Source organism: Eleginops maclovinus, chromosome 14, assembly GCF_036324505.1.
Source record: "Eleginops maclovinus isolate JMC-PN-2008 ecotype Puerto Natales chromosome 14, JC_Emac_rtc_rv5, whole genome shotgun sequence".
In the NCBI taxonomy this organism is placed as follows: Eukaryota; Metazoa; Chordata; class Actinopteri; order Perciformes; family Eleginopidae; genus Eleginops; species Eleginops maclovinus.
The window spans coordinates 8,851,655-8,872,043 of NC_086362.1; the positions used below are offsets into that span (position 1 = coordinate 8,851,655).

Here is a 20,389-nt window from a genome sequence, read left to right on the forward strand (position 1 = left end):
CGGTGGCCATGCCTGACACACAGACTGAAATATAGTCAGCAGGTGACAGGCAAACATATGCCTCAAATGCCATGGGGTCCTGAAGCCGGATCATCTCCAAAGGCTAACTGGCAGGTCTAAGTAGGAGCGGCATTAATACATATTATTCACAAAGAGCATGATTGAACAGAAAAATGTGCCCGGCGTGTACCCAGCTGCTTTGTTGGCACACAGCTCAGCCTCTGCCTGGGTTTCAAGACTGAGCTTGGATTTGGCCATGCATTCACTGAATTCCCCATGCAGCTCTTATTCATTCATTCAGGCTCAGGCTGGGCTGTACCAACACACTGCTATCTGTGTGTGTGTGAGACAGACTGTGTGCATTTGTGCCAATTCCTGAATAGTTTTGTAAATCACAGCAAATTCAGATTTTTGACAAGTATATACAGGAAATGTTTGTTATTCAGACATTCAATGGATGTGATTTAAAAAGGCCTTTTCTAGCTTTATTTATTAAATGAATGTAAAGCTGTTTGCCACAGACAGATGCCTGCACTGTGGCAGCTGAACACAATGAGTTTCCCAGGAAATTTAAGCCTTTGACCTTTAATTTTACACTCGCTTGCTGTTACGACACCCCTCTGTGGACATTGCTATTTATCCCAGTGAGCTGAGTTCTAATAGTTTTTGTTTTTATAACATCAAACTTAATTTGTGGTTTCAATTTGCCACGACTCGGCTGATGCAGACCGGGGTTAAACATGTTTCCTGTTTGCAGCCCAGCACAGTGAGAAAAACTGCCCTGATGTTCTCACCTGCTGCATGAGTATTTTACGTTCCCTTTACATTCACACACATGTACAGATACATTTTAACTAACCATAGCTTGCCTCCCAGCCATCAGGAGGTCAGCAGGTGCTTCTGAGCCAGATGTCTTTGGCTGATTCACACGGTGAGGGTGATGCTATATTTAGAGATACAGCAACCTCTAGAGGCAAAGCCGTGAAAGGGTTTTTGAGAAAGCTTGCTAGGAATACACAGACCCATGAAACAGCATTGTACTTGCCAATTAGATTTTTTTAATGCAAATTCAAATATATATTTTTTAGGAAATGTTAATGAACATAAAATAAAACAAATGTCAAAGCTGAATTATTTCCAAGACGACATTTGTTTTATACGATATCGTCTTAAATTCATAGTGTGATACAAAGTATTCAAAAGTTGAATGACATGCATTTATTTAAAAAAGGCTATCATGACACTAATGCTAATTATTTATTTCATTATCAATTCATTATTTTCACGACGTCATAAATGTCCATCCCAGTTTCTATATATATGTAATACGTACTGTAATAACTTTCACCTAAACCACAATTTACTCCTATTATGTTTTAAAGAGGAAATAGCAGCCAAGTAAGCAGGATGAAATACAGATGAAAATGTTATTTCAATTATCATTATTATTATTATTATTATTATTATTATTATTATTATTATTATTATTATTATTATTATTATTATTATTATTATTATTATTATTATTATTATTATTATTATTATTATTATTATTATTATTATTATTATTATTATTATTATTATTATTATCATTATTATTATTATTATTATTATTATTATCATTATTATTATTATTATCATTATTATTATTATTATTATTATTATCATTATTATTATTATTATTATCATTATTATTATTATTATTATCATTATATTATTATTATTATTGTTATTATTATTATTATTATTATTATTATTATTATTATTATTATCATTATTATTATTATTATTATTATTATCATTATTATTATTATTATTATCATTATTATTATTATTATTATTATTGTTATTATTATTATTATTATTATTATTATTATTATCATTATTATTATTATTATTATTATTATTATTATATTATTATTATTATTATTATTATTATTATTATTATCATTATTATTATTATTATTATTATTATTATTATCATTATTATTATTATACAATCAAAATGAGAAACTTTGTATTCAATTCAATTCAATTTGGTGGAAGAATGGAGTGTTTCTGGAGTGGTGGAGCCTGTGAATATGGCAAATGTGACAAATTAGGAGCTTGAATGAATTTATTTTTAAATGTCTTTAGAAATGAGGAATAGGAAACATTGTTTTCAGTCCTACCTTCATCGTTTGTCAGCTTTCGAAAAGAAACTTGACTGCAAAACAATTCAAAGGGAAACTTCCTGTTAGGTTTTGTTAGGCCTTAATGTTTGTTTACTGAAACTACATGTCTGTTTCAACTCTAATAATATTCAGTATCGTGTAAACTTTATATTAATACAAACGTCTGCCAAGCTTTTCCTTTGGCAGGTGACTCACATGCTGTCCTTTAAGTGGCTTGCTGTAAACATCAGACTTCACTTCTTGGCTTCCTCTTCGACTTTCACTGCCCGTAACACCTGCAGGGAAATTATCCAACATCCACAGCTGAACAGAGAATTGTTCAGTAAAAGACAAATAAAAGACTACCGTTTAGTGCAAGTGAAACTCACTCGATCAAAGAGAGGCACTGGGGATTCGATTAAATACCACTTCCCTGAGGATTAATTCCCCACTACTGCGACAGGGACTGGGGAAACTACAAAGGCATGCAAACACAGTTTTTCTCTGTACACACTCGATAGGATTTTAAAGACACTCACTTGGCATGTGATGAACAATGTTGATTTTATCTGCAGGGAGAGAAGAGTTCCTAAGCCATTTACAATATACAGTTTATTACAGTCCTTTGTAAGGCTCCAACTTTAACTGCACTGCTTGATATTTATTTTTTAAGTTGAAGTTCCAGGAAAGCTTTCTGTGATGACAGCAGAGTTCAACCCTCATATGCAGGATGGAGGAATGTTTACCGTAGACACTGTCATCAGTCCCTCTGCTGCTGACGATACTGGCTCTCAGCTGACTCAACTTCTCCTGCAGGAAACAGGAAACCTCCATTTATTTTACAATGTTTTTCCTTAAAGTATTGTCTTGTTATGCTCTGGTTACAAGTTATGGCTATTTTGGAATTTGGTTTGTCTATTTATGTCTGTATATTTCAACTATGTTCACCAAAACTTAGCATTTGCCTCATTAACATATTTAAACATATTTTTTTAAACATTGAACACTGTTCACCTAGTGTGTAGTAGTGTGTTCTAAAATAAATGGAATCTCACACACATGCCAAATTATCCTTATTATTTGGCAGTTTTTTTCAGATTTAAGGAGTGATACAAAGAACAATCCCAAATCCCTTCTATAAAAACCTTTGATTCTAATGTTAACAAAATAAAAGATTTTTTAACCTGACTTTATTCAATGAATTTCTGCATTGTGCTGCTTTTTACATGAGTAAATGATCTGAGTACCCCTACTACATATACTATTGACTTTGAGAAAATGTCTTAATTTTAGTATTTTCCCCATTGTTTTTCCTATGTTTTTTTTTAAAGACACATTCACATTTATTTAAGGCTTTAGTCATGGTGATTGCTCTGTTGTAGTTCATTTCAGTCATGTCTGAGTAACTTCGGTCGTTCCCCCTCCAGGCCAGCAGGTGTCCTCAGCTCCCCTTATCATCGCCGGCCTGCACACCTGTCCCTGATTAGCATGATTAGCCATTTGGTATCCAAACTGGCTGGTTTGCATTTTGTTTAGGTTTTTAAAGCAGTGAATATTAAACCTTTTAATTTTAAGTGTACTTCTTAAAGTATATAAATCAACTCTGTGATGTGGCTGGATTTCGATATGGATGCAGTGGCCTTCCAAACATTTGTTTTCATAAATAGTCATGTTTTAGCTCTAAGGTACCGGTAAATTGTTTCTTGCACGTTCAAGATCTGTTTGGAGTATGTTTTGTAGAAAGGATGTTTTATTCAAAGTAGCTATCACTACAATAAACAGTATTTCATTGTATTTTAACTGTACAATATGTATGTATGTATGTATGTATGTGTGTGTGTGTGTGTGTGTGTGTGTGTGTGTGTGTGTGTGTGTGTGTGTGTGTGTGTGTGTGTGTGTGTGTGTGTGTGTGTGTGTGTGTGTGTGTGCATTATTTGCACATTGGTCTTGCATCATATAGATATAGATATAGATAGATATTTATTTTTTTATTTTTAAAATATTTTTATATATATAGGCTATACACACACTGTGTTGCAATGTCGGAGGAACTTTAGACTTAATATTTTCATTTCCATTTCTACACTGTAGCTACTTTGCATATGACAATAAAGCCTTTGAATGTTGAACAATGCCGGGCTAAAGTTACCTATGTACTGTCTATTTACTGTACATTGTGTGTACCTGTATTACTTGGTAGACAGAGACAAAGAGATGCCTATTCCCCCTGTATGTGACACACACAACAATGTTTAATTTAATGCATGTTTTATCAATGTTTATTTTGTCTGCTTCTAGTAGGCTACAGTTTCTACCCATTTGTCAGAGCAGTAAGTCTATCAACATGTCTGTCCCTGTTTTGCAGAGCAGCATATCATGAGCAACAGCTGGTTATAGTTTTATTAGGGTTTGATTCCTGCATGCTTATTCGTTCCAGGTCCAGTGTGTGTGTGTGTGTGTGTGAGTGAGTGAGTGATGGCAGTGTGTGATGGTCCCACCTGCTGCACCGCATCCCCGTCCTTCTGAACCCGCTGCCAGTCGCTGAAGCGCTCCAGAGCTGCGTCCACAGTGAGTGCCCCTGCCTTCACACTCTGCTGCAGCTCGATGAGAGTCTGCAGACCGCTCATCTGCTGTGGCACAAACGTATCATAGGTGGAAGAGATGCTGTCCTCTCGCCCACGTGCTGCAATGAACAAATCAAAACGTCTAGAAAGAATATCAGAAATCTGACTGAAAGGTAGAAAAAAAACACTGGTGTTGAGGAAAGTTAACACACTGAATTTGATACATAATGGCATGAATTAAACTGTTAATTCCAGTGACAGAGATAACACAAGACAGAGAATAAAGCCACTCCAGATGGTATTCATACAGGGGATTTGTTGGTAATGTGATTCTGCTCGGCACATCTGTAATGTCAGTGAGTCTTGAAGATGGTTCGTAATGTTCTATGTGACTGTGATGATCTTTAGATCTGTCATTCAATGTCACAGACAGAGGAGCGGGAAAATGCCTTTGTATCTCTGTAGACGTTCTTTCACACTTATTTCTCATCATCTCGGCTTCCAAATGTGTTCAAATGTTCTACCTGTGTGTTTTTTGGCTTTGTGTGCCCGTTACTGCCGCAATGCCTTTTTTTCTTCATGGTGATCACTACAATTTGAACGCACCACTAATTATCTAAGGATGTAAACATTAAGTTATACCAGCCAGCAGGTAACTCCAGCAGGACATTAACATTAACAGACAAGGCAGCAAAAATCACTGGCACAGTTATAGTCCTGCTGTCATGACTAAAACATTTACAACTCAAAGTCGTAATGCAAATTCTGTCAAGAAAGGGGAAATAAAGACACATTTGTAGAGACACTGTGAGCAGAAAAGATAGAAATGTTCTCTTGAGTGTAAACCATGTGTTGTTGTGCTTTTTTATTTCTAGATTTACAGTGCATTTGTCCCCTTCTCTTTGACGTGATAGCTTCAGATAGATTTTAGAAATATTTCTTTCAAATTTGGCTTTAATGCCACTTATATCTTGTATGATAAAAATAATGAAGTGAGGGTTTTTCATAGATGTTGATTGAAACTACATTGCTTTGCACTAGTTGTTCTCTTATTTCACTCATCAATCTTTTGGGTCTTTCTGTGTAAATGATAAAGCATTTATTACGGAAATGCCGTCAAGAAATGACACTGGCAGTAAGTGTTAGTGTCTGATACCTAGTACAACAGGTCGTTGATCCTTCTTTTGTTATTTGTACAACTTAATGGTTTTGTAATACTAACTTCCTGGAGTGATGCTTTCATTGTGACTCTAAATGATGAACCTTCATCACCTTGTTTAGTGGGAAGTGAGTACAAATCAGTTTCTCCCTGTGGCGTCTTCTTCTTCTGGAACACTGTCGATACAAAGCAGACATAACATTATTAAACATTTATTTAGGATGTATTTAATTTAAGTCATTTTAAAATGTGATATTCCTAGCATAACTCGTGCAAAAGATCTAACTACTTTATCCAACTCTGTCATGATTATACGTTTTCTAATTTTCCAGTGTGACAACCCTCAATAAAAACATTGCAAGCTGGACAAACCTTTTAACAGCTCTACAAAAGCATCTGCTCCTGCATTTCAGCAATTCTTCCACAAGATGGCACCATACCCTAAAATTACCACCACCCTATTGACTGCCAAAAGCCAAATGTAAATATCCAGGAGGAAAAAAAACATCCTATCAAGGCTTCAGATGCAGTATAATTGAATCTAAATATCTGTGAAATGACAGGTTTGTGTTCCCAGAGCTTAAATCTCAGTTTTTCTCTGAGAGAGACGTACACTCTCCGCTCTGGGTTGAATTAGATGCCCTGAATGAGGCTTTGGTTTGGTAGTGAGCACTCAGAATGAAAGACTACACTGTGTAGCTGTCAGAGGCGGTGGAGCTGCGGCTGTGTGACCAACACTGGATTGAAATTCAACATCCACACCCTGCTAGATAATCCCACCTCTGAGCATTTCCTCCATGACAGCGCCTCTCTTTTCCATGTTTAAACACAGCTTGCTCATAATGCCAGCTCTATGGCTCCATTCAGAATGAAATAGTAAGTGTAGTACCACTGAGGACACATGACTGTGGCTCTGCCCTGTGTGTACATTTTTCTCCATGTAGTTTACATGCCTAGTAATTCCGACAACCTTTCTGTCTCATTTTGCTGGACACACTGCCGCGAACAAAAGCAAAACTCCTCATTATTTCCACTTGTGCAGCAGCGGTGTCCAATAACTGGCTCCTCGCCTAATCCTCCACCGAGCCTCATCTCTCCCCTCACATCTCTCACTGCGGCAGTGGGAGTGAGGAACAGAATGTGATCCTTGTGTGGTTTTGAAGCTCCGCTGTCTCAATAGATGGAAACCTCAGAATCCCTCTCCTTTCTCTGGTGCGCTCTGGGGACAAGGACGATGGAAAACACGTGTAATGACTTATTCTGGCTGACTTGGCCTTGGTCTGGCCAAGATTGGTTGCAGATGGCAGCTCGGTAGTTGCCTCTGTTGCTGAGGGGATGGTTGGGATGCAGGGAGTTCAGTGGTGCACTCAATTTATTTTTTTGCTTTGTAGGTCCCCATTGGGCAGAGGGATGGCTTACTGGATATAGCAGGCTTAATAAAAAGCTGCGTAATGGACATAGGGCGCCTGTTGCATTTTTGTGTGTTTTAAGTGATGGTTAGTGGGGGGAGAGTGTAGCATTATTATGTGGGGAAAACCAGTATTGTGTGTGTGCATTTGCAAGAAGAAAAAGAGCCGTTTTAATGATTTATAGGCCTTAATAATACCAGTCACTTTTGGATGTTCAATCTTCATGAAATATTCACGCAGCTGAAATTGAACAGTTAGGGGATGTGGGCTCTCCGTGCAGAGTGTCTCTCCTCGCTTCTGTTTGTTTTGCAGCACAGCGAGCGACCATGCTCTTGTGGTTTATGTGGGATAAAAACAAACTGCATCCCAAAAAGCATCTCGGCTTTATACAGCAGCACTCCACCGACGATGGCAATGCACATTCCAGGCACTTCCTTCCTCCCACATGATCTCCCAAACTCCCCTTCACTTACTGCATCGTTATGACTCTGCTCCATCATGTCTGTGATAAGGGAAGAAAACTGGCAAAGGACATGAAGCACCTAATGATGATGTCATCATTTCCTGTAAATGTAATAAAACCCAATAATGAAACAACTTGACCAATAATGTCCTGACGGATTTAATCGATAGCTATACCTTTCAGATGGGCTCTTTCTTTCTTTTTCAAAACCAGTGATGTTTTCATTTTGATGGATAATGTAAAATATGTAAGTATACATATAAACACTGATGCATGTTTGGAGAAATGAATCCAGGCTTTATGTCAAATTCTAAATTGACACCAGATGGGAAATGGCTCGCTGTTATCAGGCAAAGATGCATTCAACTAAAACCAATATTACTCGAAAATGAACCCACCCTATCCAGTGCTGATTGGTCACTGTGCAAAGTAGTCTATTAGACCAGAGTGCATCGTAGATCAGAAGATCAGATGATGACAAAAGCCGCAGAAGATGGCTAACAACACAACAAATCCGGTAGATTATCCTCTTGTCTGAATTTATGAAACTGCTGCATTGGAAAAGGGTTTACTTTACTAAGGTATTCCATTACAGTCAGGACATTACACTAGCTATTGTGATTGTGCTTCATTACATTTTGATTCGATTATTACATAATTGGGTGCTACAGGATGCAAGAAAAGTCATAAGTTACCTTTTGTGATGTAAGGAGTTCCGTCCTCCTTCACCTGGATGCCCTCAGGCCGAGGTGTGGGTGCTGGTGGGCGATTGGCAATAACCACAGCTTTTGTTGAGTTCAGGATGGAGTCATATTCATCCTCCACCTCCAGTGGTTGGTAAATATCTTCCTCCTCCCCCTCTTCATCCTCTGCTGGTGGCTCTGCGTGTTTGGCGGAAGGAATCCCTATAACGCAGAAAGTGTTTACTGCACACTCCTGTCATGATCAAGTTCTGCACGATGCTTCTGTTGCTCATTTCGCAGCTAATCAGAAGCAAACGCTACATGGTGGGCCCAACAGTGAGGGGAAAATATTCAGTGGTCGGAAATAAACAGCAACAGCATAATGATGTGCTGGGAAAAAAATACAATTCCATTATCGGCTTTCCCTTTGTCCTCCTTCCACTTCCCATCAGTCCCTCACTCACCTGCAGCGCACATCATTTCGTACACACTAGCATCCCCATTGTCCTTGCCTGAGCTGAACATATTCTGCAACGACAAGAGCATGAAGAGACGGGTTTTATTCCCCATTCAAATCACAAAGGACCAGCTCAATAGAGGACATTTGGAATTCAAGGAAAGATATGTTAATGTTAAAGCCGGTGTTTGCTATGTTATCGGATTTTCCTCTCTCATTATTCATGCCTGTTTGACAAATCCTGATACATTCAGGCTGCAAGACTCTGAATCTGTCCTTGGCTTGCACACTTCATCCTTCCTGTCAGCTCATTTTCTCACCTGTGTCCTCCTTCCAAGGCACAATTATGAAACAAGAAATGCTAAGATGACTATCCACTAAGCTGTTTTAATGCTCAGTATAGGCGGACATCTGCCTCCATGCCACACTTTAATATTCAGTGTTTTCATGTCAGATGTGACAAATGTCCAGACTATTAATTTCTCGCTGAATCTGTTAGGACTTCACTTGTAGAAAAGCAATTTCAGCGCTATCGCAGCAACGAGAGAGGTGTGCTGTAATGCTGCCTGCTGCTGGATAACGGAGAGCAGCTTTCCCTCTGCTGCACAGTCGACCTATTGGCTAATAGCACGCTGAGGGACAGACAGGGTATGATCAGGGTAATTATGAAATCAGACATTCTTCCCCTTTCAGTCCAAACATATCATTTAGTGAGCAATCCAAGTCCTTGGCTTGATATTTAGACTGCATCTGTAATTTGATTGAGACACAGATATCAATACCCTGCCATGTTCAACTTCTGATTGAGATGTAAGGAACCGAGACACATCATTAATTTTCTGAAAAGCTGCTTTCTAAGTACTTTCTATTTGACTAGAGAAACAAGAAAGGGAAAAAGCAAATACCCCGGTTTGACAAGCTACATAAAAACATTTCAAATTTGCACTAACCACTATTTCAAGAAACTGTGATAAAACGACTGAACTGTAGATTTAACCCCCAAACAGATCATAGTAACAAAAGCCTCTATCAGAATACATATGATAAAGCCTTAGAATTACCTTTCTTTTATCAATTTTAAGGGCTGAAGTCTGAATTTTAAATAAATCCCAGTCAATAATGTAAATATTTGCAGAACATATGAAATACAGCTCACTTTGATCTTGATATCCCCCATAAATAACCCGCCACACTCCGTGTTCAGTTTCCAAGCAACACGGCCACTCATGACTCAATTACAATATTGCAATGTTCCTAGTACTGCAAATGACTTGTTGGTTGCCATGAATACTTAACAGGGGTGCTTCATAACGGCCCAACAGGTAGAAAGGACAGGTTAATTACCGCCGCAGCTTGAACATTGAATTATATTAGTTGTATGCTATACTACAGCATTGTGTGGTATTTCTGGAGGTAATATCTGGACAGGGGAGGGGAATTTATTTACTAACCACCAATGGTAAATCATTTTACAGATGTTTGAAGCTGCAGGAGCCTCAGGCATTCCAGATAAATTCAGTTTCACTGAGCAGCAGTGCTGCAGACGAAGCAGCAGGCAGGGTTTTGTTAGGAGAGCAAACCTCACGCAAACCTGGTATAAAGATCAGGAGTCTGATCTGGTTTCAGCAGCGGAAATGGTCAATCCACAACATGCTGGATGACTTTTGACATTGTGGTTTTAGGATAACAGAGGCTGATGCATTGCAGATTGAGGGTCACACTGAACCCATCACTTTAATAATGTGCAGACAAAATGTGCAGTTATTTATTGGCAGGGAACAGTAGAAAGTAGTCAGCTCAGCAGGAGCAGAAACCCTCCCTTACTCTGTGAAGGGTTATCTTAATAGCTTTCTTTCAGCCATAGTACATAACATTTAAACACAGCTGTATTGCAGTAAGAGCTAAATGCTAATATGCTCACAATGGTGATGCTAACAGTCTGAAGTGCAGCTGGTATAATGTTACCCATGCTGACTTATAGTTTAGTATGTTAGCATGCTAACTTTAGCAAATTAGCATTGACCACATGATGAGATGTTCACTGCATTTAGCTAAAGCATAGCTCGTGTTGCCATATGAGAAGACACATCATTAAAGTCAGTAGCTTCATCTGTTGGGATATGCCTTGGCAACATTTGAATGGCAATCCATCCAATAGTTGTCAATATTTTTCAGTCTGGACCAGACACATTTGAAACCCTTTGTCCTGCAAAAAAAATACTATTCAACAAAACTGCATTCTCAATTATGCTTCAAAGGAATGGTGTTGTCTCCCTGATCGTTGCAGTTTAACATGGCCAAAGACTGACTCAGAGTAACATTTTCAATAGTCCTGCATGCCTTCAACCTGAGCTGAGAACAGTTTATTTGTCAGAATAATGGAGGATCATTCAAATGATAAACAAATCTCTGGAGTAAGCTTAATGATTAAGCAGTCTCTAACCAAACCTAAAATGCAAAAAGGTCTGTGCCGTCAACAAAGTGCAGGGTGTCGCCTTATTTGTCTCTCTTGAATTTGGATAGGAGTGTAAAGGAGCACAACAGGCAACACAGGAATAGCTCTGTGTAGTCTTCAGAGGATCATACAGTCGCCTCTTTCAGAGCACACAGTGGAATATTTATCAGAGTCCATCTTAATGCCAAGTGACACTCTGTTAAAATGTTAAATAAGGACAATGTGTGTTTGTGTTACTAATAAAGATTAGTAACGAGGCATTTTGAGGACATCGTAAATAACAGCGGAGCATTTTCTATATTTATATTCGAGTTATGCTCTCTCTGAATAATTCATCTTTCCCCTCTGGAGCAGTTCACAGCTAATTAACAAAGAAGTGGTGCCAGAGCAGAGTAGTGGATCTGACGCAGGCCCAGTGAGTGATTCAGCCTCTCTATGAAGCTGGGGATCCATCCATCGAGAATTTATTGACAAAGTGCTGCTACGCCCAAATCACTGATGCATCATGAGTTGATTAATTGGAGGTGGAAGATCAGTTAATGAAACTGCTGTGCAAAAAAAACAAAGAACAGAACCCCACTTATCCTTCCTCTGTGGCACCATTCATGTCCTTTTATCTGTTAAGATTCATTTTAATTACCCTCCAAAGAAAATTGCAAATGTCAATTGCTTATACATGTCGATTCTGTCAGCTATGTCGCATCTATAGGCATGTGGGGGTGCCTGTGGGGAGGCCTCTGTTTGACATCACCGCTCCCCTGTCAGCTGATCCGAGTCGCTGCAGACTCTGCGAGCACTGTGACTCACTAGAGCAATCTGATCAAACCTTGCTCCATCTGCAGTCACTCTCAATTAGCTGCGTTGCTGGGGATAAATACGTTTGGAACAGCTGCTGGAGTGTCAAAATTTCCCTCAAGGGGGAACTCTCTATGGGTTGATCCAAGCCATCAGAGAAAGTTAAAAGTTGTCAGCATTATAGGGGAAGACGGGAGATAAGAGCAGATTTTCATGTGAATGAATGCAGATTATGCTGCTGTCTGTTAGTGACATGCAGGGGGTTGAATGCAGCTAAATGGAATCGTTTGTGCTCATATTATAAGGCTAGCTATTAAATCAGTCAGAATTGTTCTATTACAAATGCATTATGTGCATCTGTAATGTTTGGTTAAGTATTTGCAGGAGGCATGCCTAAACCTTAAGGTCATTTAAAGGCTGTTTCCATGAGAGCTATATAACTAGTAACTGCAACATGATTTGAACCTCCTCTACTTTCAAATGTGTTCTTCATTGGCCAATGCTACACCCTTCCATCAAGAAAATCTAACCAGTAGTTCTTCCGTAATCTTGCTGACAAACAAACACTAAACATATTCCCTCTGCTGGATGTAATGTGTTTTCATCCTGCCATCTCGACTGTACTGTGGCAGCATCAAGTCTTTCTTAAACGATAATCTCCCCACCGCCTAATGAAATTAGCACTGGAAAAAAACATTACGATCCTAGTGTCCTCTAGATTGATCAAATAAAAGGATGTGCACGCATGCGATGGATCTATTAAATTTGGATCGCAGCCAACCTGATTTTGTGTTTAGTGAAGTGGGAGGTTGAGCAGGAAGAGGCTCTTCATATTAACACGGGGAAATGGCAGCCATTACGCAAGAAAATCCCCACATTAGTGGCTGCATTAATTGTCTGAATGTATGCAGACAACCTGCGCTCAGAGCCATTGTGCATGCATGAACAAACACAACCTTCCTAGTCTCTGTGGGGGTGTTCAATTAGAAACCTCACAGGCAAAATGCACAGGACGAGAGGGTCCACTAACTGCACCATTAACTGAATGTGAAGCTGCGAGTTAGGGAGCGAGTTCGCCCCTGAAATACAGGTCACTCCCCCTGCTTTCCTCCTTTCCTCTCCATTCTGTTCATTATTGATAAAGCAGCACTCACTCATAGTCCTCTGTGCGCTGTATTGGTGTTAGTGAGTGCATTTCTGAGTGCTGCATCCCCTGATCCCAGCAGCTGAGGTGCATTGTAGTATTTACCGCAGCTGTCTGCAGGTATTTGAAAACTATGGAATTCCATTCAGGTGACATTAAATACCGCCGGTTCGATACAGACAATCTCTTTGTGAGTATTTAATTAGCTCATAAAGCACTGAACATGAGAAGCTGTCATCGGTTATGGACATTTTGAGAAATCTCTTGACTGTATGTGATGTCAATGAGGGTGATGCAAAATCTGCAATAAACTACACGAGCAAGGTGAAGGAAATGAATGAATAGTTACCAGTCGTTCCCTCAAAAGGACATGAAGCTGGGTATGGCCGTGTCTCTTGGCTATCTCAGTGGGAGTGTGTCCATGGCGGTTGGCAGCGTGCAGCGCTCGGTCAGCACCGGGACACTGCAGGAGCACGCTGGAGACGCTCCTGAATCCATACTGGGCGGCAAAGTGGAGGAGTGATGGAACATCTGAATGGTGGAGCTCTGATGTCGATATTTGCCAGTTTAAATAAGAAAAACATATTTTTTTAAATTCACAATCCATACATAATATTCCCTTTCAACCTCCTTTACATGTGCTGACTTTCACACAATGGAAGACAGCTCGGAGGCACTTATTGACCCGTTAGTCTGCGCCCTTTTTAGCAGTTCAGGATCAATCTCAGCTGCTGATGAAGCCATCAATCTGCCACATAATGAGCCGAGAAATGATGGAAGGCTTTCTTTAATGGTGGATAATGTGCGTCATGCAATAGTGTCATGCACATTGTCGCATAAACACATGCTCAGAGCAAAACAAGTGAATTAACATCTGTTGTCTCGAGGCTTTTATATAAATGATGCAAAATCTTTCAAGTAGTCATCACCTGTTACTCATGGGTATCTGCGATAATTGTTTTCATCATAATCAGGCACTGTAGGTATATTTTTAGGGATTATACCTTATTTCCATTCATACTGCAATTACTGCCTGCTTGACACTATTCCTAAAAGTTTGAAATCTTTGCATACGAATGTAAATCATATGTTGTTTTTGTTCAATGTGAGTCAGCAATCCTCCAGTTTTATACCTCTCTGGGGTGTGTTTTCACACTGCAGTCCCTGAAATCCTCCAGTGGGCATGTGCTTTAACAACATGGAGGTTAACTTCTGGTCCAGCTTCTGCACAGATGACTGCTGAAGAGCCTGAAATGAAATAAAAGCATATCTCTGACTATAAGTTGAAAAGCAGCACTTTTATTGGTGCCGTTGTAATTGTATGGTAAAATACAGCTTCAGAGGAAGCTATAGAAGTTAAATCAGAGACCAGTCATGTCACTCCAGGCTTTTAGTTTGAAATCCTCTTGGCCAATTCGTGTTTTGGCATTGCTCATGTTTGCCTCCTCAGCAAAAGAGACCATAATCAAATTAAGTGTTCATGGCAGAAAGAGACCTGCCCTTTCATTTGCAGAGAGGAGACCGTAAACAGTGGCGCACATAAACATCAGCAGAAATATGCGCATCCAATTAATTTTCTGTTTCTTTCTAATGGCTTGAAGTGGATTGATTATAAGCAGCGTTTTTGGGCGGCGATTGCCTAATTTCTATAAATGCGTTGCATAACGATGAGTCACTATAACACATTCAGAGTGCCTCAGAAGAGGCGCTTTCCTGAGAAGGGAGAGAATAATGCAGCATTCAAATGTGTTTCCTGCTTAACAAAATCAATGATTGATAGTTATTTGAATATATTTGAAAGTGTTAGATCTTTAAAATTGACGTATGCACATTGCTTGTTAAAAAAAATGAAACATGGTAAGATTACTTTCTTTTTACAGATAGTAATATTGCATAAATAAGATTTAAAAATATTAATGTACATCTCCATGATTTCAATACCTTCTATAATGGTGTTCCTCCATTCACAGGAAACAACTTGGTTTGTTTAAAGCAACAAAACTACTTTATGAGGTTTACAAAATGTACACATTGACCTTACAAATAGCAGCTTCCTGTATCAAAGTCCTGTGCTTTTCAGCCATCCATCCACCCTACACCTCCCTGTTAAGCTGACTTTATGATACATCATCTGCCTTCCTCTCTGCCCCAGCCATAATTACAGCCATTTAGTCTGAGACATCGGGCCACTGACCAGGCTGCTGTGTGTGACGCCTCGGGAGTGAGAACAGGCTGATTTATTTGTTAGCCCCTCCCTGCCTGGTGCTTTTGAAACAGCCCTTCAATGGCTTTACCTGACACATGAAATCTACGGGGTCTGCTGCCCTCGCCAGAAGGCAGGTTATTTCCTCCATGTTGCTGTAGTACTGCAGCTGTGCCTTACTCAGTAGCACCCCATTGCTATACACTGTAACTCCCACATTTCCTGCTGGAAAATCTGCAATAGACAACGTATAGAAGCTAAAGTCAGAAAAGCCTTATACATATAGATTTTATTGTACACTCATTTTGTCCCGATGCATGTATACCTGGTGCATTGACACAGAGGATCCGTTCATTCCAGCAGACAGGCTTCACTCTCAGCCTCTGATTGTCAGCGGTGAACTCAACCTCAGCGTTGCTGCCAACCGACTCATTTTTCAAAAGAATGAACACTTCGATGGAGCTCTGCCAAAGAGACAGTACAGTGAACTGCAGTGCTGTCAATTTTAGGGACGCTGTATGAAAAAAGTTAATGGCTTACTACTGACTGAGAGCCTCACCCCACAGGGAACTTTGGGGGGAACAACGGCGATGGACCTGACACTGCAGGCTGCAGCAGACTGCTTCTGTTCCCCCTTTCCCTCTGATAGCTTACGATGCAGGGGTTTGACATATGCAGCTGAAGCTAACACACCTTTTAAAGATGGGAACACATCAGAATTTATTATACGCTATCCAGGTGCATTTTGAGCCATGCTAGCAGCATGAAGTGGCATGTCAAGGTTAACATGATATGGTTTTCCAGCTTAATATACTATCGTTATGACAACTTAACATGCTTTGTAGATTGCCTCCAACTGCTTAAATGTTGCGATAACATTAGGTGCATACGTTCAATAAAGTGCACCTTAACTTTTTATATAGCACTGTAATCAGGTCAAACTTTTAATGGTTTATTTGTACCCAAAAGTTAAATGAAATTGTCCCCGCTGTACAAACTAAAGTAAGGTTAAAATAGGTAAGATATCACCTGCCAAGCACGATAACGTTGTCAAACATCATACTTGCTTGCTTGTTAACATTCTTATTGCTAATGCATTCTGTGTTACCCTTAGCGAAACACACTTCTGTATCCCAGTGGCTCCACAGTATTATTATTAAATAATAATAGAACCTCAAGAAGAATTCCAATCTAAAGCTAATGATTTGATTAAAACAAGAACAAAGCAAAACCAAGTTTAAAACTAAATAAGGTTTATTCTATAATAAAAAAACTCTTGTATAATTAACATTTGAGGTAATCAAATAGAATCATACTAATAGTATTGTTTTTATCTCTGTGATGTAGCTCCTCTTGCAGTGATCGTAGGAACCAGTCACGAAGTGCACTGATCTCCACCTGTTTACACTCAAACACCCACATGTCTGTTGTGTGCTAACAAGCAAACAGCATCATCCTGTGTGAATAGGGAGGGTACTTTTGGGTTAAAATATAACTATCTGTGGGATCCAGGACTGAAGCACTCCACTGTATTAGTGCAATGAAGTGACGCAGAGTGCACTTGAATTTGCATGGCTCACGAAGAGTAACAGTGATGGCCAAAGAGGAAAGAGAGACTATTTGCATCAGATGTTCCTCCTGCACATGCACCTGTTTAAATAGAAGCCCCCCCCCCCAGCGCTATCAGTTTATACAAATACTGCAATTAGGAGAAACAAGGAAAAGGCCGGGGATAATTGGCCGGTCGAAGAGGACATGCTGGAGATGCTTAGTCTGTGCGGCTGGTGCTTTAAAAATATGAATGCCAATCTAAACAGTTTGTGGGGGGAAAAAAAGTCAGTAAACAGGTTTCCCTGCTGCTGCTGCTGCTGCTGCTGCTGCTGCTGCTGCTGCTGCTGCTGCTGTTGCTGCTGCTGCTGGGACATTCTCACAAATAATGAGGATTGTTTTCCCTTTGTATGAATGGTAAGGCCATGTCAAATTATTCCAAAAGGTTTTCTTTTTGGCAAAGATACAAACTGCTGTTTTACTGCATGCTGTTAGGATATTTAAAAGCAATATTCATAAACTGATTTGATGGTAATGATCATTATATTTAACTGGCTAGAATAAAACTGATATTAGCTTTGGGGCGGAAACTTAAACAAAAATGTAATGTTGCAATTTAGTAATTATTTGGGTACCTGATTTGTTTGAACAGTTTTGCCTTATTTTTTTTAAGAACAGCCAATACACACTCGTGTTTAAAGCAGAATTCCTGTCACAAGACAACATCCTATTATGACGAGACACAGGCAAACTTTTTTTTTGTTCACTGGGGCGTGTCTTCCAATGGATCAATTGTATCCAAAAGTCACATTTTTAATATAAGTTAACAACTGGCGAAGTGTCCTGGGGATATCTATTAGTTAACATTTACACCTGTATTGTTTCCCCTTAACAGCTAGTTAGTCAAAACTTTACAGAGCCATTGCCCTACCTTTTTCACAATATCAGTGACAGCGGACAGGTACTCATGAGCATCTTGTTCACTGGAGACCTGCAGGCACTCGTCTCCGTTCAGAGGCACCAGCTCCAGCAGGGGGGTCAGGCTCTCCACCCCACACAGCAGCACCACCACAGCAGCCGCAGGGCACAATACACGGGCCAGGAAGAAACGCCGCTTCGGACACAGCCCCTCCAACATGCCCTTTGAGAGGATGAGGAGCTTGCAGGAGTACCGGGCCAGCAGGAGGAAGTCGTTCTGCCGGCTGGACACCGTGGCGATGTCGTAGCAGCAGATGGAAGTCTCTAAGAGGGAACCCGTGAAGAGGGAACGCAGATATGTGGCCCATTGCTCTGCCTCACACTCGTAGATGATCAACAGCTGCTCAACTACGAGAAAAAGCAGTTTCAAGAGTCAAGATGTTTGTCACTTCAAGCACAATGATGAGAAACGGTTTTGCAAGGAGACACTAGTGAAGACGAACAATACATGGTAAATATAAAAAACATTTAACAAAATATAGGAAGCATTACTTATTAAAAATGATTTTAAAAAAGGTAGGTAAAGGTAATATGACACATGCAGGAGATGGTTTGCATTATAAATCTCAAGTATTCTATGGAAAAAACATTTCCCCTATATGAACTACACCTTTAGGCTGCTTAACATATATTTATAATTTAAAAAAGTAACAGTGAAAATACTCTTTGCTGTCGCTTTCAGTGTAGCATATTTTAATCATACTGTTTGTATTTGAGAAACTGTGAAATGGCTAAACCGCTATCACAAATCTTGCTTTGATATTGAAATAATACAAAAACAACATTTTTCCATATTGTTCCAAGATATATTGTGCCCATCAATATGTTCCTCTGAGCATCGCAGACAATCATTAGTCAGCAATGCTTATATTAAAGCAATGGATCATTTTCATTATGGCCGTAAAAATGTAATAAATAATAATTCAAAGGGACAGCTTACCTGCGTGGCTCATGGCTGCAGGTCTTCCTTCACACTGACAGGTAGAACAGTCTGCTATTGTCAGGAGGAGCTCTGATAAGAGGGAGTTTCCTGCCACACCTTTAAACACAAAGACACAAAACTTCTTACTACTAACATTGAGCCTGTTCTCTGCTCTGGTACAAGGAAGAAGTTTGGATGTCAGCCTTTGTTATTCAAACTCTACTACAGCACTAGTTCCATGGCAGTGCTCCTAAGTAATTTAATCAGTGGAATTAAATGTACTGCATGTGATGGAAAATCCCCAAAACTGATTCTGTGGTTTGGACATCAAAAGCTTGTCATCCAAGTTTAGTTTTGCTTTCAACATGTTGCTGGCACTACCAAAGCTGTTATGCAAAACGATGAGTTATAAATGTCTAGTCATTAAAAAAAAGTCTAAATAACGTTTATTAACTGCAAAGGTTGGCGAAGAAGATGGAAAAGGTCACTGTTAGTATAATTATGAAGTTTCGGTGGGGATTTGTTCTCCTCATTATACTTGTATATTTTTACAGATTAAAAACTTCCAATGCTACAGTGAAACTGAAATGGTAACAGAAGACTACACAAAATAACAAATAGCTTATTATTTTATGCCATGGCATTTAAAATACAGAGTAGATCTTTCTGTGAGCAAAAAACAGCAAATAATAAACACAAAGGTTGCTTGTGACAGGTGATCAAAAAGAGAAAAACTTGAGTCACAGACTTGCCCAGAGTTTAATTAAGTGTGCAGAGCAAAAGGCGTGATAAAACTAATGATCTGGTGTGAATGTCTCAGCACAGGCAGATAAAAAGACTGTAGGATGTTCTGACCTATATGCATACCCACACACTCCCTCATTGAGAGAAATGTTAAAGCCAGAGCTTCATTAGCTGCCTCCACCTGTCGGAAAACTGACCCATACCACACCAGCGTGTTGCTAATAGCCGTTTGCCACCATTTATTGCCTTTGGGCAGCAGTGGGTTAACTGAATTGCACCACTGTGAAGAAAATGAGCACGTGTAAACTGAGGTCTCCTTCAGGCAAACTGTGGGGCCGTGTACCTGGTGATGACTCACATCCACACACTTCCACTCACTCACATTTTCTGTTTGCCTACTCTGATCTAACCCCAAAGACAGGAAGCTAAATCCTCTTCTGGATCTGCAGTGAGTGCAACTTGACCTCAGTGAGTGAGATATGTTATCATCTCTGTAAACACGACTGACACTGCACCTCTGGTCCTGAGGGGGGCACTAGAGGAAAAGTCTTTGAGTATAGAGAAGAGAAAGCTCAGCACTGAAACTCTCAGGATTCATCCTCAGGGAACTATGAAAACCATAAGCAGATTTCAAGGTTCCTTTACTTAGAGGTTGAAATAGCTTGCTAAAAAGTGGATGAAAATGAAAAAAATATACAATTATTTTTTTATT

General features: G+C 39.5%; 1 protein-coding gene across 1 annotated transcript; it reads right to left on the bottom strand.

The window, feature by feature from the left end:
- Positions 1–1,949: 1,949 nt before the first annotated feature.
- LOC134876006 (B-cell scaffold protein with ankyrin repeats-like) lies at positions 1,950–19,009 on the bottom strand. Its single transcript, XM_063900825.1, has 16 exons — positions 18,952–19,009; positions 17,949–18,359; positions 16,045–16,163; positions 15,811–15,949; positions 15,577–15,719; positions 14,416–14,530; positions 13,632–13,828; positions 8,896–8,959; positions 8,444–8,653; positions 5,990–6,052; positions 4,652–4,836; positions 2,900–2,963; positions 2,693–2,722; positions 2,370–2,449; positions 2,172–2,206; positions 1,950–2,073 (listed from the first exon to the last, which is right to left on the bottom strand). The coding sequence occupies exons 1-15, from the start codon at positions 18,962–18,964 to the stop codon at positions 2,174–2,176; spliced, it is 1,866 nt and encodes a 621-aa protein (XP_063756895.1). The 5' UTR covers positions 18,965–19,009; the 3' UTR covers positions 1,950–2,073; positions 2,172–2,173.
- Positions 19,010–20,389: the final 1,380 nt, after the last annotated feature.

What these genes read in the sequence shown, in the direction of transcription:
- LOC134876006 (XM_063900825.1), bottom strand. An exon ending in CATTGTTCATCACATGCCAA is followed by an intron (nt 2,450 to 2,692) that starts GTGAGTGTCTTT and finishes ATTTCCCTGCAG; the next exon opens with GTGTTACGGGCAGTGAAAGT. An exon ending in AGCCACTTAAAGGACAGCAT is followed by an intron (nt 2,207 to 2,369) that starts GTGAGTCACCTG and finishes ATTGTTTTGCAG; the next exon opens with TCAAGTTTCTTTTCGAAAGC.